The sequence below is a fragment of the Oncorhynchus masou genome, chromosome 23, assembly GCF_036934945.1.
Source record: "Oncorhynchus masou masou isolate Uvic2021 chromosome 23, UVic_Omas_1.1, whole genome shotgun sequence".
Classification (NCBI taxonomy): Eukaryota; Metazoa; Chordata; class Actinopteri; order Salmoniformes; family Salmonidae; genus Oncorhynchus; species Oncorhynchus masou.
This window is the reverse complement of record NC_088234.1, coordinates 36,788,979-36,813,574: the sequence shown is the minus strand read 5'-3', so window position 1 is coordinate 36,813,574 and position 24,596 is coordinate 36,788,979. Positions and strand designations below refer to the sequence as shown.

General features: G+C 41.4%; 1 protein-coding gene across 2 annotated transcripts in view; it reads right to left on the bottom strand.

The window, feature by feature from the left end:
- The window catches only part of wdr11 (WD repeat domain 11), a 175,160-nt gene that overhangs the window by 103,326 nt on the left and 47,238 nt on the right, over positions 1-24,596 (bottom strand). For both annotated transcript variants that reach the window (XM_064931970.1, XM_064931971.1), the window contains one exon: positions 4,596-4,772. In XM_064931970.1, coding sequence (XP_064788042.1) covers positions 4,596-4,772 — 177 coding nt within the window. The remainder of the gene's footprint in view (positions 1-4,595; positions 4,773-24,596) is intronic.

The following is a 24,596-nucleotide window of genomic DNA, read 5'->3' as shown; positions in this document are numbered from 1 at the left end:
AGACCCAGCCACATTTCATCTTCAATGCACTTGCTGATGGAAGGAGGTTTTCACTCAATCTCACAATACATGGCCCCATTCATTCTTTCCTTTACACGGATCAGTCGTCCTGGTCCCTTTGCAGAAAAACAGCCCCAAAGCATGATGTTTCCACCCCCATACTTCACAGAAGGTATGGTGTCCTTTGGATGCAATTCAGCATTTTTTGTCCTCCAAACATGACAAGTTGAGTTTTTACCAAAAAAGTTATATTTTGGTTTCATCTGACCATATTACATTCTGCCAATCTTCTTCTGGATCATCCAAATGCTCTCTAGCAAACTTCAGACGCACCTGGACATGTACTGGCTTAAGCAGGGGGGCACGTCTGGCACTGCAGGATTTGAGTCCCTGGCGCCGTAATGTGTTACTGATGGTAGGCTTTGTTACTTTGGTCCCAGCTCTCTGCAGGTCATTCACTAGGTCTCCCCGTGTGGTTCTGGGATTTTTGCTCACCATTCTTGTGATCATTTTGACCCCACGGGGTGAGATCTTGTGTGGAGCCTCAGATCGAGGGAGATTGTCAGTGGTCTTGTATGTCTTCCATTTCCTAATAATTGCTCCCACGGTTGATTTCTTCAAACCAAGCTGCTTACCTATTGCAGATTCAGTCTTCCCAGCCTGGTGCAGGTCTACAATTTTGTTTCTGGTGTCCTTTGACAGCTCTTTGGTCTTGGCCATAGTGGAGTTTGGAGTGTGACTGTTTGAGGTTGTGGACAGGTGTCTTTTATACTGATAACAAGTTCAAACAGGTGGCATTAATACAGGTAACATTTGGAGGACAGAGGAGCCTCTTAAAGATGAAGTTACAGGTCTGTGAGAGCCAGAAATCTTGCTTGTTTGTAGGTGACCAAATACTTATTTTCCACCATTATTTGCAAATAAATTCATTAAAAATCCTACAATGTGATTTTCTGGATTTTTTTTCTCATTTTGTCTGTCATTAGTTGAAGTGTACCTATGATGAAAATTACAGGCCTCATCTTTTTAAGTGGGAGAACTTGCACAATTGGTGGCTGACTAAAAACTTTTTTGCCCCACTGTATATATATTTGTTAGTTGACAGCTGTGTGATGTCTGATATACATTAATACAAATTGAATCACTCTGGACATGACTTGCTTTTATTTTAGACCTTTTGAATCAAAAGCTCTCTGTATTTGTCTTTATGTTTAACTTAACACAGAAGTCAGTAAAAATGTGAAGACCAAAGTGACAAATGCTATGAAAAAGTTAGTTTTGTAATCTTACAAAAAAAAAAGTGTTTATACAAAGCCAAAATGAAGCCATTGAACAACTTGAGTCCTTCCTCAGGGAATAGTCTGCAAATAGCTGAAAACAGGGTGGCAGGTTTTTTTTATGTACTGCTCCAGAGCTCCACAGCCCAGCTCACTCAACTGGGGAATGGACATGCTAGGTTTTATGAAAGTCTGGGAGACATTTACAGGGAGAGAGCATGAGTTTTGGAGTGAGTAGAGTAAATCCAATCCAACCATTGGCCCTGGATAATATGCCATGTCATCACACAAGCAGACTGCCACAGTGAAGAAGGTCTACAAAGTGTATCAGGAATACTATTATGAGTGGAGCGTATCTCTCTGTGCTCTGGAGAGATCACAGGTATTTGGCCACAATCTCTCTGACAGGGAGTTACTCCAGGAGTAGACCGGTGTATTATGCATAGGGCTTCTCCACTCCTTACACTGTATGAGTGGAGTATTAGCTCTTGTAACGGTATCATGCAACAAATAAAAAAATTATAATATTATGACTTACTGACATGGAGCGCTCCATGTTCCTGCTGGCAGCATCTCATTCACATACTCGTCATGGTTTACCACCACCACAGCTCCGCCCTTTTCATTTTTATTTAACCTTTGTTGAACTATTATGCACGATCAAAGTGGAATATGAATATATATAGAATATGATATATATATATATATATATATATATATATATATATATATATATATATATATATAATTTTTTTTTAAACATCAAATGCTCTGTTCTTTAGGGACATTATTACTCTTCCCGTTTCTTACTCAAAATCTGTGACAACTTTTTACACCAATCGGCAGTATGTTTCTAGGGAGGGATCTCGGTTTCTGGGCGGACTAAAAGGTGGATTTGGCTCGAAAAGGGGTATACATTCTGTGGAAAATGTAATTCTCTATTGAGTCACCCATAGTCTGAACACTCGTCTCACCCATACTTCGACACATCCACATTTGGACTCATCATTTATGGGACAAAAGAACTCCCTAAATCTCAATATACAAAATAATTTCTGAAACTCTATTGTGGTGTCAAAGTCATTACATGATGCAGTGGGGACGAAAGATAAACCCTTACTCAAGGCCAACTCACATGAAGTGGTGAAGGGACGTGAAGAAAGGTTAATCACACTCAGGCATTCTGACTGCGTGTCCAATCGCGGCCTTGCTCCTCTGTTCTTCTTAACCCTCCAACACTTCATCCACGTCCGCGGTGCTTCTGATCCGTGTTGGACCATTCAAGTTATCCTCGCTTGCATCCTAAAAAAATCATTGATTTAATCCGAATATGCATCAAGAGAAGATGCACTCGAGTGTGGAGGTAGGGTAACCCGTTTTGGGTAGTCTGACGTCAACACACATCGGTCTACGGCCTCGCCGGGGATTCCCTCTCCACAGATATACCTCATTCTGTTCATAGTCATTGGAGTGCCACTCAAACTTCTTAATCTTCCTCGCTCTGATGTTCTGCTCCAGGTCAGTGAATTTCAATAGTTTGCTCTCCATATTTCTGAGTTTCTCCAAGTCATTTATTGCTGCATGCAGTTGTGAACTCCCGCTTGTATCTTCTCATGTATTCCACCCAGACGCTCAGTTATTTCCTGGATAATGAGAGCCATAGGATAAAAATAGTATTTATTCGTAATTTGGCACAACTGGTCACAGAAATTCTCATCATCTCTGCCGATTGTGGGTGCACTCTGGATTCTAAGGCCTTGTGGAATTAATTTCTTGCGCAAAAAGTCGCTCAAAGTGACGGCGTGAAGATGTATACGTGTCTCTGTCATATAGGTGTTTCAGTCTCTTTTGTAGTGATTCCATTGTTTCAACTGGATCAACATGATTGTCAAACAAATAGTCTCATCACAATACGGGCATAATCTTCTGTTGTGAATTCTAATGTCTTACTGAGGTTGAAATCATCTTCGATTTGATTTTCCATCTCAGGTCCACAACCAAATGGCGGTGCGTAATGGAGTCTTGCAGTTTGGAGTGCCGTATGAAAAGGACGTACCATCGATAGAAAAGTTTGTGGTCGTACGCTAATTCTTAAAAACATAGGTGCTGGGCTAATAAAGAATACTAATATAGAAGAAGGCCCCCATTTCCCCCATCTCCCAACAGTAGGGCCTGCTCTGCTCCTTCTTCCAAAAGTTGAAAGTTAAGTTGATAATCACCCCGACAAATGCCATGAAACTGAACCTAAACTATACCGAAACAAATTTCACACATAACAGATTAAATAAATGTAAGTTAAGTATGATGGGGAGAAAGGGGGAGAACTGGTGAGTTGATGAGCGAGTGGAAGTGAACAATGCATAATTATTTATTCACCAATTGTGAAAAAAGAACAGGGTGGCCCATTCTATTGTATTGATCCATTCTAATTATAATCTTAAAAATGGTATGTATCTATATTAGTCTACCGAATCAAAGCTGTTTTATCAGTCTACTCTGGCCTACTTGGAGTGGGCTACACAGTGGGAGTGTGCATAATTGTACATGTTAACCGACATTCAATGTCTGGGAAAATATCCACATTGGGCAGCAAGTGAGCAAGTGTTGGAGAATGTGGCGATAGGGTTTGTAGAATCTTACCTTGGCAAGGGGAGAAATGTCACCATGGACAATTTCTTCACTTCACTGTCATTGGCAAACAATTTGCTTGCAAAAAAAACAAGTTTGGCTGGCACCATGAACAAAGGGAGACAGGAGCTTCCTTGTACTCCACAACAGTGCTGAAGAATAACAAGACAACGGGAAGACAATGAAGAGGAAACTGGAGACTTACACACTACAACCAAACAAAGGTATCTCAAAGTGTGTCAAGCAAGTGAGTTACGAAAATTGTGTCAACAGCAAAATGAAATCCAACTGATGCCATTGCGTGAAGATGCACACAAAAGCTCGAACTGACAATAGGACTACTTTTGACTGCTGTCATATCAACTTTGCCGTTATTGCTTTTGTGCCGAGTTAAACAATTTATCAAGGCCACTTGACGCTTATAATGATGTTTAGGCAACTGATGTTTCATAATTTCACCATGCGTCTTGGTGGATATTTTTATTTTGTCGTTATAAAAAGAAGCTGCTACCGTGAACCGACACATAGGCTTTCTGTTTCATAGTTGTAAGAATGGCTGATCATTAGCTTGAAAAGGGGTCCATTCAAGTGTTAAAGGGAGATTTGAGGTATGAGCAAGCATCTATCCAGTCGTGTGTGTGTATTTAAATCCATCCCAAGTACAGGGTCACACTGATCTGCAGTACTCACCCACAGCCAGTAGGGGCTGGTAGTGGTTGATGTTCTTGGTGGTCAGTGGGGGGCACATCCTCAGGGCGAAGGGGGGCAGGGGAAGCCCCGACAGTAGCCCCGTCAATAGGAACTTCAGCTGTACCTCCTGCTGCAGTGATGGGGGTGGTGGGTCTGCTCCTGAAACCAAACTCTGACCTGGATACACACCAACACACAGGATGGAAAGGGTTAACAGAGATCTCACCGTCTTAGAAGGAGCAGGACTCAATCCCTCTTGGAGCTCATTACAGAAAGGACAAATTCAGTTCCATTTCCCAAGCTACAGTTTACAACCACCATTGCTAGGGGTTGTGTTCAATGGTTGTTGATCATTAGTAGACAACCATTTTCAGGTCTTGCCAAATATTTTCAAATAGATTTAAGTTAAAACTAACTCGGCCACTCGACATTCGCCGTCTTCTAGGTAAGCAACTCTAGTGTAGATTTGGAATTGCGTTTTAGGTTATTGTCCTGCTGAAATGTAAAACAAATGCCTTGTTGTAAAAAGGATGTATGTTTTGGAATAGTTGTACTCTGTACAGGCTTCCTGCTTTTCACTGTGTCAATTAGGTTAGTATTGTGGAGTAACTATAATGTTGTTGATCCATACTCTCTTTCTCCCATTACAGCCATTAAACTCTGTACATGTTTTAAAGTCACCATTGGCCTCATGGTGAAATCCCTGAGCGGTTTCCTTCCTCTCTGCCAAGTGAGTTAGGAAGGATGCCAGCATCTTTGTAGTAACTGGGTGTATTGATACACCATCCAAAGTGTAATTAATAACTTCATGATGCTCAAAGGGATATTCAATGTCTGCTTTTTTATCTTATTTAACCCATTGGTAAGCATTGAAAAACCTCCCTGGTCTTTTGGTTGAATCTGTGTTTGAAATGCACTGCTCGTCTGAGGGACCTTACAGATAATGGTTTGTGTGGGGTACAGAGTAGTCACACAGAGTGGGTTCTTATTATGTTAAGCACATTTTAACTCCTGTACTCATTTACGCTGGCCATAACAAAGGGGTTGAAGACTTTTTGACTCAAGACATTAAAGATATATATATAGTTTTTCAAATGAATAAAAAATTACAAACATTTCCACTTGGAAATTATGGGGTATTGTGTGAAGGCCAGTCACAAAAATCCAAATTGAATACATATTAAATGTAGGCTGTAACACAACAAAATGTGGACAAAGTCAAGGGCTGTGAATACTTTCTAAAGGCACTGCATGTGATGTTGTGTGCTCTCTGCAGGTTGAGGTCAAGCTCACCTCCACTTTGAGCCAGGAGAGATTAACATGCATTATTAATATAAGCTTTTTGTGCACATCCAAAGGCCAGCCATTCTGCCCTGTTCTGAGACAATTGCAATCTTCTAAATCCCTGTTTGTGGTACCTGACCACACAACTGAACGGTAGTCCAGGTGCAACAAAACTAGGGCCTGTTGGACCTGCCTTGTTGATAGGCTGTTAAGGCCGAGCAGTGCTTTACTACAGAGATACTATTCCCCTTAGCTACTATCAATATGTTTTGACCATGACAGTTTACAATCCAGGGTTACTCCAAGCAGTTTAGTCACATCAACTTTCTCAATTTCCACATTATGTATAAGAATATATAGTTTCGGGTTTAGTGAATGACTTGTCCCAAATACAATGTTTTTAGTTTTAGAAATATTTAGGACCAACATACCTTTCCACCCACTCTGAAACTAACTGCAACTCTTTGTTAAGGGTTACAGTCGCTGTGGTATCTGACATGTACAGTCGTGGCCAAAAGTTTGAGAAAGACACAAATATAATTTTCAAAGTCTGCTGCCTCAGTTTGTAGGATGGCAATTTGCATATACTCCAGAATGTCATGAAGAGTGATGAGATATTTTGCAATTACTGGCAAAGCCCCTCTTTGCCATGCAAAGGAACTGAATCCCAAAAAACATTTCCACATCATGTCAGTGATTCTCTCGTTAACACACGTGTGAGTGTTGACGAGGACAGGGCTGGAGATCACTCTGTCATGCTGATTGAGTTCGAAAAACAGACTGGAAGCATCAAAAGGAGGGTGGTGCTTGGAATCATTGTTCTTCCTCTGTCAACCATGGTTACCTGCAAGGAAACACGTGCCATCATCATTGCTTTGCACAAAAAGGGCTTCACACAGGCAAGGATATTGCTGCCAGTAAGATTGCACCTAAATCAACCATTTACCGGATCATCAAGAACTTCAAGGAGAGCGGTTCAATTGTTGTGAAGAAGGCTTCAGGGCGCTCAAGAAAGTCCAGCAAGCAACAGGACCGTCTCCTAAAGTTGATTCAGCTGCGGGATCGGGGCACCACCAGTACAGAGCTTGCTCAGGAACAGCAGCAGGCAGGTATGAATGCATCTGCACACACAGTGAGGCGAAGAATTTTGGAGGATGGCCTGGTGTCATGAAGGGCAGCAAAGAAGCCACTTCTCTCCAGGAAAAACATTAGGGACAGACTGATATTCTGCAAAAGGTACAGGGATTGGACTGCTGAGGACTGGGGTAAAGTCATTTTCTCGGATGAATCCCCTTTCCGATTGTTTGGGGTATCTGGAAAAAAGCTTGTCCGGAGAAGACAAGGTGACCGCTACCATCGGTCCTGTGTCATGCCAACAGTAAAGCATCCTGAGACCATTCATGTGTGGGGTTGCTTCTCAGCCAAGGGTGTTGGCTCACTCACAATTTGCCTAAGAACAACTTCTCCGAGAGCAACTTCTCCCAACCATCCAGGAACAGTTTTGTGATGAACAATGCTTATTCCAGCATGATGGAGCACCTTGCCATAAGGCAAAAGTGATAACTAAGTGGCTCGGGGAACAAAACATCGATATGTTGGGTCCATGGCCAGGAAACTCCATAGATCTTAATCCCATTGAGAACTTGTGGTCAATCCTAAAGAGGCAGGTGGACAAACAAAAAAAACAAATTCTGACAAACTCCAAGCATTGATTATGCAAGAATGGGCTGCCATCAGTCAGGATGTGGCCCAGAAGTTAATTGACAGCATGCCAGGGCGTATTGCAGAGGTCTTGAAAAAGAAGGGTCAACACTGCAAAAATTGACTCTTTGCATCAACTTCATGTAATTGTAAATAAAAGCCTTTGACACTTATGAAATGCTTGTAATTATACTTCAGTATTCCATAGCAACATCTGACAAAAATATCTGAAGACAGTGAAGCACATTACTTTACTATTTATATTTTGGGCTACCTTTACTTCACTACATTCCGAAATAAAATATTGTACTTTTTACTCCATACTCTCCCTGACACCCAAAAGTACTCATTACAATGACATAAATTGTCCAATTCATGCCAAAGTTTGTTAATTTTGCCAAAGAAAAAATAATTAAAGTCGAAGGCAATATCAGTTGGTTTTGTGATTAATCTGATTCAATGAATGATGGAGCTGAATTTGGTATTTTCCCACAAATGTCATTTAAGGTGCTCCAAAGCTTTTCAATATCAATCCGCATGTCATTTATCTTTGTTTCATATTGTAGTTTCTTCTTTTTTTTCAGTTTAGTCACATGGTTTCTCAATTTGCAATACGTTTGCAAATCGGTTGTGCAGGCAAACTTTTTTGCCATTCCTTTTGCCTCATCCCTCTCAACCACACAATTTTTCAATTCATCATCAATCCATGGGGCTTTAACAGTTTTTACAGCCATCGTCTTAATAGGTGAATGCTTATTAGTAACTGGAATAACCAATTTCATAAATGTGTCAAGTACAGTGTCTGGTTGCTCCTCATTACATACCACTGACCAACAAATATTCTTTCCATCAACAACATAGGAATCACTACAAAACTTATTGTATGACCTTATACACTATATTAGGCACAGCCTTTGGAACTTTGGTTTTCCTAGATGTGGCTACTATAAGTGTGATCACTACATTCAATGGATCTGGATACTGCTTTCAAGCAAATTTCTGCAACATAAGCTGTCATCAATACATGTTGATGATTTAATTCCTGCGTTGTAACTACCCTGGTGGGTCGATTGATAACATGAACCAGGTTGCAGGCATTGGTTACAGTTTGAAGCGTTTTCTTGAGTGGGCAGCTTGATGAAAGCTAGTCAATATTTAAAAATCTATAGCAGCTTCCCACCAGAATGGGCTTCAGGTGAGGCAGACGAACCTGTAGTCATATTACTTCAACAGTTTTTAATATGAGATCCTCATTGGCATTTCTATTTTTTTTTGTAAATGTTATAACATTGTATTGCTACCACTGTATCAAAAGTATTACCTAAGTGAGTTTCAGAGATAGAATATGAATGTAATCTGTTACTAAGAAATTACTGATTTCATGAATCTTGTTTATAAAGCTACATATGTTAACATGGGCTATTTTGAGCACTTTTCTTCTGCGATGAATACTTGTTTATAGTGCTTTACTGGAAAGCTTAGCAGAAGTAGATATTATAGTATAGTGAGCTGCACACAGTGGACTTCCTCCTAGGGCACACCAGCTCAATAGTATACATCTGGTTCATAGGCACATGATTACTGGAACATATATTAGGGTAATTATATTGTCGACCAAACGCCCCTGGTGTAATGTACATTTGCTGAAGCATTATGACAATTCTGAGTCAATTTGGTAGGTATTAACTGAGCTGGGCTTGGGTCATTGATAAGTCAAGTCTCAACACAGCCTTATAATGCTGTGAAAGGATCCAGGAACCCAAATGACTTGGAAGGATCCCATCCTCCGAATAAAATGTGTTTTGTTTCCAAAAGGTATCTAAATTGTCGACATAAGTAACACCCATTGAGCTGCAATAACTACAAAATAATAAAATTCCATGTCCTGATGTAGTACATTCAGGAGTAGCTTAGTAATGTCATTTACTCGAGCTCCAGGGAAGGATAATGTTTTTGCGTAAGTACGTTCACAGCTGGCAAGAAGGACGAGGAAATCCACCCACTCCCACGCTTCACAGAATTCTGAGAACCATTTATGAATGGGCGAGAGGCAGGATAACTTGGCTCCCAGTGCAGGCCTCTGACAGACGTCGAAGCCCCGCTCGATCCAGAGCAGGGACGGAAGGTTGCCAACGTCGACTTTTAAATCATAGTAGTAGGCACTGCGGCCGCAGACACAGGCACCCCCAGCGACAAAGGTGCAGGAGGATCAGGCTCCAGGACGGCAAAAATATTTGTTGTTTGTATACTCTCCGGGCCTCTCGTTGGGAATGTAGCTGCTCCAGTTTCAACTGTTCTGCCTTATTATTATTCGACCATGCTGGTCATTTATGAACATTTGAACATCTTGGCCATGTTCTATTATAATCTCCACCCGGCACAGCCAGAAGAGGACTGGCCACCCCACATAGCCTGGTTCCTCTAGGTTTCTTCCTAGGTTTTGGCCTTTCTAGGGAGTTTTTCCTAACCACCGTGTTTCTACACCTGCATTGCTTGCTGTTTGGGGTTTTAGGCTGGGTTTCTCTACAGCAATTTGAGATATCAGCTGATGTACGAAGGGCAATATGAGTGAGGCCTCACACTTTGAGTGAGGCCGCTGTCTTCGGCTTCCACGGCTTGTGACATGCGACCATTGTTGATTGCCTTGCTCCTCTTGCTGTGCTCCTTCGACTCAGCTATCAGATGGGGGAGGTCAGGGCAACACCAGCCAGTCGTATAACGACAAGGCGTAGATGCATCCAACAAGCGAGAACGCCGTACAGTCACCGGCGTTGAAAATGTAAACATTCCACTCTGCGTCTTCCCCAGTTTCTTAAATAGGCTGGCGACCTGCGCAATCAAGGAAGCCTCCTCAAGCCTATAGTCCTCGGCAACGTGGCATTGGTGGATGGAGCGAGACATGATGTCCCAGATGTGCTCAATTGGATTCAGGTCTGGGAAACGGGCGGGCCAGTCCACAGCATCAATGCCTTCCTCTTGCAGGAACTGCTGACACACTCCAGCCACATGAGGTCTAGCATTGTCTTGCATTAGGGTGGAACCCAGGGACAACTACACCAGCATATGGTCTCACAAGGGGTCTGAGGATCTCATCTCAGTACCTAATGGCAGTCAGGCTACCTCTGGCGAGCACATGGAGGTCTGTGCGGCCCCCCAAAGAAATGCCACCCCACACCATGACTGACCAACCGCCAAACCGGTCATGCTGGAGGATGTTGCAGGCAGCAGAACGTTCTCCACGGCGTCTCCAGACTCTGTCACATGCTCAGTGCGAACCTGCTTTTATCTGTGAAGAGCACAGGGCGCCAGTGGAGAATTTGCCAATCTTGGTGTTCTCTGGCAAATGCCAAACGTCCTGCACGGTGTTGGGCTGTAAGCACAACCCCCACCTGTGGACGTCAGGCCCTCACACCACCCTCATGGAGTCTGTTTCTGTCCGTTTGAGCAGACACATGCACATTTGTGGCCTGCTGGAGGTCATTTTACAGGGCTCTGGCAGTGCTCCTCCTGCTCCTCCTTGCACAAAGGCGGAGGTAGCGGTCCTGCTGCTGGGTTGTTGCCCTCCTACGGCCTCCTCCACGTCTCCTGATGTACTGGCCTGTCTCCTGGTAGCGCCTCCATGCTCTGGACACTACTCTGACAGACACAGCAAAGCTTCTTGCAACAGCTTCCCATCCTGGATGAGCTGCACTACCTGAGCCACTTGTGTGGGTTGTAGACTCCGTCGCATGCTGCCACTAGAGTGAAAGCACCACCAGCATTCAAAAGTGACCAAAACATCAGCCAGGAAGCATAGGAACTGAGAAGTTGTCTGTGGTCACCACCTGCAGAACCACTCCTTTATTGGGGGTGTCTTGCTAATTGCCTATAATTTCCACCTGTTGACTATTCCATTTGCACAACAGCATGTGAAATGTATTGCTAATCAGTGTTGCTTCCTAAGTGGACAGTTTGATTTCACAGAAGTGTGATTGACGGGCAAAATATTGACATGTTTTTCTTTTTTGAGAGACAAGCTTCAAGTTTACTTTACTGACCAAAATGTTTCACTTGTCTGACCGCTTGCATGATGAGTTCCTCAAACAACTGACCGATCTGGGTGGTGTTTTTCTCATCTCAATGATTTGAATCTAGGATTTCAGGGACTCTCCACAACCATATTCAATGTGCGGGACAAAATTGAGTCTATGATTAAAAAGTTGTTGCTCTTAGGTCTTTCCATCATTGTATGATTTTTTTGTGTGCAAATTAACTCAAGCTTACGGACAATGTCAAATGTGATATAGCGAAGCACCTGAGTGAGCTGGGTGAGCAATTACGCAGGTACTTTCCAGAAATGGACAACTCAAACAACTGGATTCATTATCCCTTTCATGCCCTGCCTCCAGTTCACTTACCGATATCTGAACAAGAGAGCCTTATCAAAATTGCAACAAGAGGTTCTGTGAAAATTGAATTGAATCAGAAGCCACTGCCAGATATCTGGACTAGGATGCACTCAGAGTATCCTGCCTTTGCAAATCGCGCTGTTAAAAGACTGATGGCCTTTGCAACCACGTACCTGAAATGTCCATCCCTAACTACAAAATTTTACGACAAGATATAATTGCCAAAGGGGACGGTGTTGCAATCTACTGCAGAGAGTTCTGTCTTACTATCCAGGTCTGTACCCAAACAATTTTAACTTTTACTTTTAAAAATCCATCTTTCCAGGAACAAGTCACTAACTGTTGCCGCTTGCTATAGACCACCCTCTGCCCCCAGCTGTGCCCTGGACACAATATGTGAATTGATTGCCCCCCGATCTATCTTCAGAGCTTGTGCTGCTAGGTGACCTAAACCGTGAAATGCTTAAAACCCCGGCCCATCCTACAATCTAAGCTTGACGCCCTCAATCTTACACAAATTATCAATGAACCCACCAGGTACAACCCCAAATCCGTAAACACGGGCACCATCATAGATATCATCCTAACCAACTTGCCCTCCAAATACACCTCTGCTGTTTTCAACCAAGATCTCAGCGATCACTGCCTCATTGCCTGCATCCGTAACTGGTCCACCTCTCATCACTGTCAAACACTCCCTAAAACACTTCAGCGAGCATGTCTTTCTAATCGATCTGGCCCGGGTATCCTGGAAGGATATTGACCTCATCCCGTCAGTAGAGGATGCCTGGTTATTCTTTAAAAGTGCCTTCCTCGCCATCTTAAATAAGCATGCCCCATTCAATTTTTTTTAACCAGGAACAGATATAGCCCTTGGTTCTTTCCAGAACTGACTGCCCTTGACCAGCACAAAAACATACTGTGGCGTACTGCATTAGCATCGAAGAGCCCCCGTGAAATGCAACTTTTCAGGGAAGTTTGGAACAAATATACACAGGCGGTTAGGAAAGCTAAGGCTAGCTTTTTCAAGTAGAAATGTGCATCTTGTAGCACAAACTCAAAAAAGTTATGGGACACTAAAGTCCATGGAGAATAAAAGCACCTTCTCCCAGCTGCCCACTGCACTGAGGCTAGGACACACCTGTGACCACCGATAAATCCACTATAATTGATAATTTCAATAAGCATTTTTCTACATCTGGCTATGCTTTCCACCTGGCTACCGCTACCCTGGTGAACAGCCCTGCGCTCCCCACAGCAACTCGCCCAAACCTCCCCCACTTCCCCTTCACCCAAATCCAGATAGCTGATGTTCTGAAAGAGCTGCAAAATCTGTACCCCTACATACCAGCCGGGCTAGACAATCTGGACCCTCTCTTTCTAAAATTATCTGCCGAAATTGTTGCAACCCCTATTACTAGCCTGTTCAACCCCTCTTTCCCATCGTCTGAGATTCCCATAGATTGGAAAGTGTGGGAGCAAATATAACACATAGACAAATGCATAAGATGTACAGAATAGCTGAACATTAAAACCAGACTACATGAAGAGAAGGACACATAGAAGCCTAGTCCAGCTGGACATACAAAGGTCAGAGGTTGTATAAGGAGGGGGTCAGCCAAAGGACCAACTGATGGATTACAGATATCAATCACATCACAGGGGAGATACAAGTCTGTTTGATCTTAGACAGCCATATGAAGTGAAGGCGACCAGAACAGCTGGGCACCCTAAAGCTAAAGGAGATGAAGACACACACACAAAAGGGACACAGAGTTAATTACAGAGCCAAAGCATAGGGCTGTAAAATAGAGGAATGTAAACTATTTTTAGTATAGCTGGACATGCTAGAAACTGAGGAGACACATAGTCTGCTGATCCTGGATAGTCCACAAACAAAAGAATGCTTTTAGCTAAATACAAGAACAAGGCAAGGGTCTTATCATCATAATCTGACGGAAAGCAGGTATGGGCGTTGTTGAGCTGAACAAGCGGGATGCACGGATTGGAATGTAACTTTATTTGCATTTGGGATGGGCTCATATGCAATATGTGGATAAATACTGGAGCCGGGGCTCTGGGAAGTGGAGTGTGTTCCATGGACCTTCCCGGCTTGCTATATTCTTGTATTAAAAAGCCGAATTGACTTCACAAGTTCTGTAATGCGTTGTATTTGATCCGATTTTCTACTACATATTGGCGAGCTTTGCCAGGAGTTTCAGGGGCTGAAGACGTTCTTCGCTGGCCGTGGGATCTTTGGGGCAATCTGGCGAGACAAGGGTGGCCACCCAGCTTTGAACAAGGTAAGCTGAAATGTCTGCGTAGATTGCCACAAAAGATCCTGTAGCAGCAAGGGGAGCGTCAAGTAGGTCTCTCTCTCAAATTTCCTAAAAACCATAGAAACGAAAGAACTTTTGAATTCAATGAATTGCATGCATGTATATAAACTTGGGAATTGTATAAATACTAATGTGTATGCATGTTTAGTTTGTAAGTAAGCGGGGGCTGTGAACTTCGCTGGTGTCGGGTGCTCGGACGGTGCGAGTGTGTTGCGCTCTCTGGCTGAGTGGTTGGAATCAGGCACAGGGCTACAGCTGTCTGCTTATATGTTTAGAAAATAAATAAATAGTGAGATATAGATAAAATATTCATGGCTACCGCTTCAAGGAAAAGGTCTGTACGGATGATTATTTAGAAAATAAATACACATGGCTACCGCTTTGAAATGAAGGTCTGTACGGGTGAATATTTAGAACGGGGAAAACGTTAGCCTGATTGTGCAACGTTCAACTGAAAAAGGAAATCCTGCGATACCGCTTCAAAATATATATCTGAAGGTCTGTATGGGTAGGCTACTTTATTAATAAGTAGATAGAGAAATATTCGTGGATACCGCTCAATGAAAGAGGTCTGAAACGGACGGATATTTAGAACGGGGAAAACGTTAGCCTGATTGTGCAACGTTCAACTGAAAAAGGAAATCCTGCGATACCGCTTCAAAATATATATCTGAAGGTCTGTATGGGTAGGCTACTTTATTAATAAGTAGATAGAGAAATATTCGTGGATACCGCTCTATGAAAGAGGTCTGAAACGGACGGATATTTAGAACGGGGAAAACGTTAGCCTGATTGTGCAACGTTCAACTGAAAAAGGAAATCCTGCGATACCGCTTCAAAATATATATCTGAAGGTCTGTATGGGTAGGCTACTTTATTAATAAGTAGATAGAGCGGTATCCACAAATATTTCTCTATGAAAGAGGTCTGAAACGGACGGATATTTAGAACGGGGAAAACGTTAGCCTGATTGTGCAACGTTCAACTGAAAAAGGAAATCCTGCGATTGCGCTTCAAAATATATATCTGAAGGTCTGTATGGGTAGGCTACTTTATTAATAAGTAGATAGAGAAATATTTGTGGATACCGCTCAATGAAAGAGGTCTGAAACGGACGGATATTTAGAACGGGGAAAACGTTAGCCTGATTGTGCAACGTTCAACTGAAAAAGGAAATCCTGCGATACCGCTTCAAAATATATATCTGAAGGTCTGTATGGGTAGGCTACTTTATTAATAAGTAGATAGAGAAATATTCGTGGATACCGCTCTATGAAAGAGGTCTGAAACGGACGGATATTTAGAACGGGGAAAACGTTAGCCTGATTGTGCAACGTTCAACTGAAAAAGGAAATCCTGCGATTGCGCTTCAAAATATATATCTGAAGGTCTGTATGGGTAGGCTACTTTATTAATAAGTAGATAGAGAAATATTTGTGGATACCGCTCTATGAAAGAGGTCTGAAACGGACGAATATTTAGAACGGGGAAAACGTTAGCCTGATTGTGCAACGTTCAACTGAAAAAAGAAATCCTGCGATACCGCTTCAAAATATATATATCAGAAGGTCTGAATGGGTAGGCTACTTTATTGATAAGTAGATAGAGAAATATTCGTGGATACCGCTCTATGAAAGAGGTCTGAAACGGACGAATATTTAGAACGGGGAAAACGTTAGCCTGATTGTGCAACGTTCAACTGAAAAAGGAAATCCTACGAATATAAAACGCTCTGCCTAGCTAAACGGGGGGTTTATAAATCAGTAGGTCGCGCCACGATATTGCTCTAACGTAGAATAAAGATCAATACGGGGTGGATGAATAGGATATGAAGACAAGCTGATCCGATTAGACAGTAGTCTCGTCATGTCGTAAAAATCCTATAGGATAATACCAGTTTATGTAGAGGAAGTGTATTAAGCTAGGGGATAAACTATAGGTCGTTTTTGGGTAAAAACGAAGGGTATGAGTGAAAAATCCTATAGAATAATACCAGTTTATGTAGAGGAAGTGTATTAAGCTAGGGGATAAACTATAGGTCGTTTTTGGGTAAAAACGAAGGGTATGAGTGAAAAATCCTATAGGATAATACCAGTTTAGGTAGAGGAAGTGAATTAAGTAAGGTAATAAACTGTTTTGTTTTTAGGTAAAAAACAAAGGGATTGAATGAATGCGGTAATATAATTCTTTGTGATGAATGAGCAGATTAGAAAGAAGAGGAAGAACAGGCTGTGTGTCTGTGACCAACTGGGAATGTGCTGACCTCTGACAGTTAACTAAGTGTAATTTGAGAAAGAGAGCGCATTTAACTCTCAATGCCAAGTAGGAAGAAATAACTTAAAGATATACAGATTAAAATATACTGGTTAAAATAAATCTAGGTGGTCAAGAATAAAGTAAGAAAAGTGCATGAAAATAGAAGTCAAGAACATTTATTTAAAAAGTATCACGAGCCCTGTAAACGAAATAGGAAGCTGCAATTTAAAAACAGTCTCAGGAATTAAATAGTAAAATAGGCTAAAAGAGAAAATAGCAAGCGGATAAATAAAGAGATAAGAAAGTGCATTATATTATAAATAAGAAATGGGATTTAATACACGGAATAAAGTTAAAGTAATAGTATAAGCAAAGATAAAAACATAGTGGTATTTGAGGTGCTGTACTAGAATAAGACATTAAGGCTTCTGTAATACTCAGTAATACAGTTGTAGACATTATAGAGTAGGTTTTACTAGGGTTTTAATGGTGATTGAATGCGTGGAGAAGTTGTTATTGGCGTCAAAATACGGAAAATAAACGTATATGAGAAATCACAAACGTGGTAGAATTAGTTAAGAAGAAGAGCAAATTGTAGTGTATGGGTGTTTTCAATTTCTAAGGGTAGGATACAGATGGCCGAGCAGGGAGGAATTGTGCGTTCTGTGCATGGCTGGAGCTTTTGTCGCATGCTCGGGAAAAGTGAGGGGATTTTGGTATGTGTGTTACTGTTGGCTTGCTGATTTAGAGGGTGGCATGGTGAATGTTAACGAAATGTACATTTCTTTTCCAGAAAAAAAGGGGTTACATTTTCAATGGGTTTTCAGTTCGGTTTCAAATTGGGTATGCAGAAGGATGGAAATGTTTTTGAAAATATATTTAAGTTGTTTCTAAAGAAAGGAGAGTGGAAACATTTTAATGGTGTCAAATGCCCTGGATCCTAAGAATTTCCCGTGAAGACTGATCAACTTCACTAGAAATTGTTGGAACAGGTGGGAGTTAATTATAAAATGATTGAGAAACACCAGTCTTTATTCAAAGTGTACATTTACATTACATTTAAGTCATTTAGCAGACGCTCTTATCCAGAGCGACTTACAAATTGGTGAATTCACCTTCTGACATCAGTGGAACAGCCACTTTACAATAGTGCATCTAAATCATTTCAGGAGGGAGGAGAAGGTGGCAAAGAGCTTCCTAGGGTTAGAGGCAGATACTTGGAATTTAGAGTGGAAGAAAGTGGCTTTAGCAGCAGAGACAGAGGAGGAAAATGTAGAGAGGAGGGAGTGAAAGGATGCCAGGTCCGCAGGGAGGCGAGTTTTCCTCCATTTCCGCTCGGCTGCCCGGAGCACTGTTCTGTGAGCTCGCAATGAGTCGTCGAGTCACGGAGCGGGAGGGGAGGACCGAGCCGGCCTGGAGGATAGGGGACATAGAGAGTCAAAGGATGCAGAAAGGGAAGAGAGGAGGGTTGAGGAGGCAGAATCAGGAGATAGGTTGGAGAAGGTATGAGCAGAGGGAAGAGATGATAGGATGGAAGAGGAGAGAGTAGCGGGGGAGAGAGAGCGAAGGTTGGGACGGCGTGTACCATCACTTTGAAATTCTATTATTTTTTTAATTGACTAGTTATTCAAATTGGTTTATTTTAATTTTAACATGGGTTCATAGGAGAAATTATCAGTTCCCTGGGGTTATGGTCTTTGGGTAAATCCTAACTGAGGGAAAAGTTTGAGCCTTTAAATTAGGACTATTTTCTGTTGTCCAGATGCTGGATAAACAACTATAGATAACTGTAAAATGGGTCTATTTGCGGAGAATCTCAGTCAGGTTCATAGCATTGCTGTTATAGTGGTGAGCGGAGCAGTCTTACAAACTGCGATCTAGGGTTCGGTTCCTAGCCGAGGCGTTAATTAAAAATATATCTGAGTTCTTGGTGGTAATTAAATTGTTTTGCAGAGAAAGTTATAGTCACTAGTATTGGTATAAGATATAAACTGAACGTATTAAATAGTTTGTTTGGTTCAAATTGAAAGACTAACTCATTCAACTTAAAATAAGGGTGAAGTGATGTCTGTTCACTAAATTATCTGTTGGGAATAATATATTGGGAATAGAGTCGTAATTAAAATGCTCTGAATAATAACAGGGAAATAATTACGATAGATTTGTGCCCATCGAAATACATTTGGCGAATTGGAAGATGAGAAATGTTGATTGATGTTGTAAACTCTAGTTCAGGATTCAACAGATGTGATAAATTAGGGTTGGTTCATCGAACCCGAAATACTGTTGCTGTAGACAGCCAACAATTCATTGAAAGTCGTTACGGATTGAGCCAAGGTTGAGCGCTTGTTGATGACATCACTCGCGAGGCACTGTTGTCGCCACGGACTGGGGGTACCGGAGAAAATTGTTCGTGTCTTTTAGAAGGAAAATGCGTGCATTATTGTTTTGAGTCACTTTTCAGAAGTCCATATACCTACTTGTTTGATTCCTATGAGACTGGTTATTCTAGGAGTTGATTCAACTTAATTAAGCATTAGTTCTGGTGTGTTTAAGTAGGATTCTTCATACCAGGACGGATGGAAGTTATCTAAAATATGTGAGTTGAAGGAGCCAAGGAAAAACGCGTTTATATTTTTATTAAATATCTGGGATTAGGATTTCTTACACTGAGAAATGTACGACATTTGCGGCAGAGGGGAAGAAGTAATACAATAACGTTATCGGGTTAATTGTATCTAAGGATAGCATGTTCATTTAAGTAATCATATACATTGACCTTGTTTAAAACTTATGATTAATGATTTGAGTTAAAGGGGAATCATCATTAGGTTTAGTTTATAGTTCACTTTTGAGTTTCTGAATCGGAATTAGCATAGTGAATGCTAGTTAGGAGTGTTGTGTTCTTCTGGGAATATTGATGTTTAGGTGTCTCAATTTTGGATGTTTCCTGGGATTATAATCTTGGGGAGAATGAGGCCATAAACGTTAAAACAGGTCTGCAAGTATATACACCTAAAACCATTGTTAGGATTATTTGTTTTGGTGCAAAGGTATTTTAAAGAGGCACACTCAAATATGGAATTTTATGAGTTTTTATTTTATGAGTTTTAAATTACACAAGTTAATTTTGATTTTAAGGATTAAGGGTTCTTTAATATGTCTAATGTAGCACTGAACTTGACTATTAAAGGGAGAATTGGACATGTGGAAAATTAAAAGGGGCTCCTACATGATGATGTCAGATAAGGATAATTTACTAATTTTACCTAAATCATTGTTTAAGAGTAGGCAAGGTTGTTGCCTGGGCAGAGCCAGGTAACAAAGGGGGGATGGGTAAATGGTGTTCTAGGATAGGATGTGACCTATGGGATAGTTAACAGATAAGGAAGGACAGTTGGTCTTGTAGGGACAATTAAAATATAGGGACAATTCTAAAAGTAAATAGAACATTACACACACCTAGATTATGGTAAAAATAATAAGTAGTGGCATTTTGAACACTAGAGCAAAAGTTTGAGAAGCTTAGGACTTAGTTTTGTTAGGATTGGATGTTCTTTCAACTGGAAGACACTTGACTGATTATTCTTACAGCAGGTGTTGTAGGGACCATATTTTGGCTATCATTATGAATATTTTTGTGGCAAGAGGCCAGGTATTTGAGACAGAATGTTTACATAACAGAATGTTTACATAGGGCTGTTATTTAAAAATTAAAATTTAGTGATCCTGCTATATGAAGAAAGTCTGTTGTCAGGAAATAACCCACGTGTTAGTGTGTATGCCCCCAGGAAAAGACAGCACATAAAACGCCAGATGGAAGGGCATGGGCTGAATTCTGGAGACTGAGTGTACATCAACATACACCAGGCTGGGGATATACCTCTCACAGCACCTGCAGTGGTAAAGATCGTCATGTCTCTCTTTGATGGGTGCATAAGTTTCACAAGAAGTAAGGTCCAGCTGAATAATGGGTGAGCTTGAAAACACCATGACAGAGGACGTGAAACAAAACAAAGGAGAGAGAGAGAGAGAGAAACTAGATTCCACTGTAGACATACTGGGTTGAGTTTGGGGGTTATTTGTTTTATTTGATAATGTATCATGTGAATAAGGATAGATGGTAGTTTTATTCAGTGTTGAATTAATTCAAGAAGAAATAATGTTGATAAAGGTTATGCACAGGCTTATCAGTTGATATAGAGCAAGTGGGGAACTAAGTAAAAAATGACATGATTTGGGAACACCTCTCAGAACCTGTGGCTGAAAGGGGAAGACTGGATAAAAGCATGAGGAAGCTAATTAGGGCCTCCATTTTTGTAGAGTCCAGCAGAAACACATCCTGGAAGCATAGAGTCAGGTGAAGAGAGAGTGGGAATTGTCATGGTCTTAGATTTCAGTATTTATGAATACAGTCATGCATAACACATAACATTGTCAATACTGTTATGTTGTGTATTTTGTTTTCTAAGTCTTTTGTTTAGGAAACCAGATGGAGAAGGGTTCTCCAGCTTCAGCTGGAATGTCAGTTTGTGTGATGAGTGATGGAAGTAAGAGAATGTATGGTGTAATCATAGAACAGAGGCCATAAGTCTTTAAGTATGAATGCCCCACAGAAAGAAGGCAGAAACCTGAACCAGGACGAGAGGTTCCACATCTGATGATCCAAGGGGACCAGAAGGACCTCTCCCAGTGATACCAGGAGATCCAGTCTACGTTCGAGAGTATTCCGAAGGAAGTGGGATCAGCCGAGGAGGGAAGGACCCTACGAGGTGGCAGCAGCCACAATCACGGCCGTCCAAGTGAAAAGAAGCAAGACGTGGTATCATCTAAACCACTGTACCTGAGTCCCGACGGAGAGAAGGACACAACCATACAGAGATGGGGACACAGAGGATGCTGATTCACCAGAGGGGACCCCGGAGACGATCAAAACGCCAGAGAGGAATCAAGTAAATGGCAGACCAAGCCAAGATACGATGAGTGAGCCAACTAACGCACCCAGAAGAAGCACCAAGGGAAAAGAGCCTGAAAAGAAAAGAGACAAACAACCAAAGCCTCCTCCAGTATGGCCAGAAAGCCCAGAAGTGGGGGAGGTAACATGTCTGCTACTCCTGATGATATACTTGGTGGGGCAGACTCTGTTGACGGAAGCCCTCTACAGTGGGACCACGAGGTATCGCCTAAAGAATGGGAACATCTCTTCCCGGAAATGGAAGTCTTCCCAGATGGAGGCTCAGTTCGGCCTGAGGAGGGAACAACAGGAGAAGAGAGTGGAGGAGAAGCCTTACCAAGAGCAGAAGGAGACATCTTACAAGATGAATGGACTGGGGATTTCCCCACAATTGACTTTTCAGCTCTTACCTGATCTCCATAATGAACCATTGGAATTAGGACCACGAAAGAACAGTGACAATGACAGAGTAAGAGCAACTGAGGACAATAGGAAGATAATGCACGCACTCACAATCAAGATAAATGATAAAAGCAGGAAGAGAAGAGAGGAACCTGTCGAACGAGGTAAAAAGACAGGACCTGTTGATAGGTTTAAGTTTCATGTTCCGCCACAACTTCTAACAGAACTAGGGGAACAGAGGACAGTTCCTGTATGGGAGAAGAAACCTGTACCGGAGAAGCCACTCTGTGGATGGATGCATCATATAACAAAGGGAGAAGCTGTTTGGGACCTCCGAGGATGTGACCTGGCATTAATCAAATATGATGACGAGTGGGAGTTTATCATGAACGAGATAACTCCAGTAGAAGGTGAAGAATTTGTAGTTGAAATTACAAAATCAGGACTGAGTGAAGGAAACAGTTACAAATATATTAAATTGGGTCTTACGCCGGCACCTAAACAAGAACAGCTTGTGACAACCAAAGCAATGACGACAACGGTGGCGGCTGCTGTGACGACCACTGCTCTTACCAAGCAGCCCACGGTAACCACAGAGACACCTGACACATCAGAACGAAAGGGATTTTTTTAATGAGATTTGGAGAAAAAAATTCAAACTCTGATGACTTACCTCAAGACGAGAACATTGCCAAGATGACAGATATAGATGTATCAGACTCAGAATCGTTCAATGACATCACACAGGAAGAGGTGGTGAAAAACGAATGGTACTGATGGGCTAAGTATACGGCAAACAGGCACAGAATGGACAATTGTATATTGTGCAGTAAATCACCTTTGTCTGATCTTTTGACAGTACCTGAACCTGCATCATTTGAAGAAATGTGTTAAATATAAAATGTTCAATGTTCAGAGAAAATACTACATTCCTTTGTGTGACATAGAATGTAGGATTGCTCGAGGGAGAACTAGAGGCACGACTGTGTTGAACAACATTGGTTTGGGTGACAAGGATTGTGCTGTCTATAACATTTGAACTGAATTAAATGGGCCTTTGTTAGATGGAAAGACTGTGATTAAAGGAATATATGAATGTTTTTACAGCCATAACACCGAAGGTATTGATGTAGGTAACACCACTATAGAATGTGATACTATTTGGGTACTAGAGACTGCAGGGGTTCGTAGAAATAAAGATAAAGGGTTGGTGAGGAATAAAAGAGGGTTGTGTGGTAAAATAACTCAGGTTGCGCCATCTCTTATTATGCTAAATTATCAAGACAGAGGTATTGTGGATAGTTTCTGGATGTTTGGTCATCCAAACTGCCTGTATGGAGTTGTCTCTGGAGGTGGTTACACTTGCCAGGGTTTTCATAAGGATGGTTTACATGTATATGCTGACATTCCAAGTTCATAGGACAGTCAACTGATACGTATCCACGAAAAGGGTCATTTCCGTAGTAAGTACAAGAGGTGCTATGTAGGGTCTATTTTTGCTTACGGCCTTGTGTTTTTGTATGTTTTGTTGAATGTTTTTATAGGTATATCGATGAATATATCTGGGTTTTCTTTTAATTAAAAGTTAGTTTGGCCTTTTAGATACTAGGTTAAATTTAAAAGCATGTAGGAAACAGTGGGATATCCTGGTTATAAGTGTCTATGGACCATGTCCTTAATCTTTTAACAGAGGTTGGTATCATGTTTGTTGGAGAGGTGTCTGAGAGGGAGGATCATGTTGATAGCTTCAATTTAGAATGATGTGTCAAATTTATTTTGAAATATTTTTTCTTTTTCACATAAACTAAGATAGCCTTGCCTGAGGTTATGTTTTGCTCATGCTTCAACAAAATGTAATGTATTATTTTTTGTTATTTTTTGTTATTTTTTGTTTGTTTCTATACTTAACTGGATCTTTTACTCTTATGTAATACTAGAGATGTTTGGTCCAGTTGGTATATGTATTTTACTCTGTTTTTCTGTTTTATTGTCTATCACAGGTATTCTCATTCACCATCCTATGGTTATATTTGTATTATTATGAGGCTAGTAAGCCCCACAGGGGGGATTGTGGGAGCAAATATAACACATAGACAAATGCATAAGATGTACAGAATAGCTGAACATTAAAACCAGACTACATGAAGAGAAGGACACATAGAAGCCTAGTCCAGCTGGACATACAAAGGTCAGAGGTTGTATAAGGAGGGGGTCAGCCAAAGGACCAACTGATGGATTACAGATATCAATCACATCACAGGGGAGATACAAGTCTGTTTGATCTTAGACAGCCATATGAAGTGAAGGCGACCAGAACAGCTGGGCACCCTAAAGCTAAAGGAGATGAAGACACACACACAAAAGGGACACAGAGTTAATTACAGAGCCAAAGCATAGGGCTGTAAAATAGAGGAATGTAAACTATTTTTAGTATAGCTGGACATGCTAGAAACTGAGGAGACACATAGTCTGCTGATCCTGGATAGTCCACAAACAAAAGAATGCTTTTAGCTAAATACAAGAACAAGGCAAGGGTCTTATCATCATAATCTGACGGAAAGCAGGTATGGGCGTTGTTGAGCTGAACAAGCGGGATGCACGGATTGGAATGTAACTTTATTTGCATTTGGGATGGGCTCATATGCAATATGTGGATAAATACTGGAGCCGGGGCTCT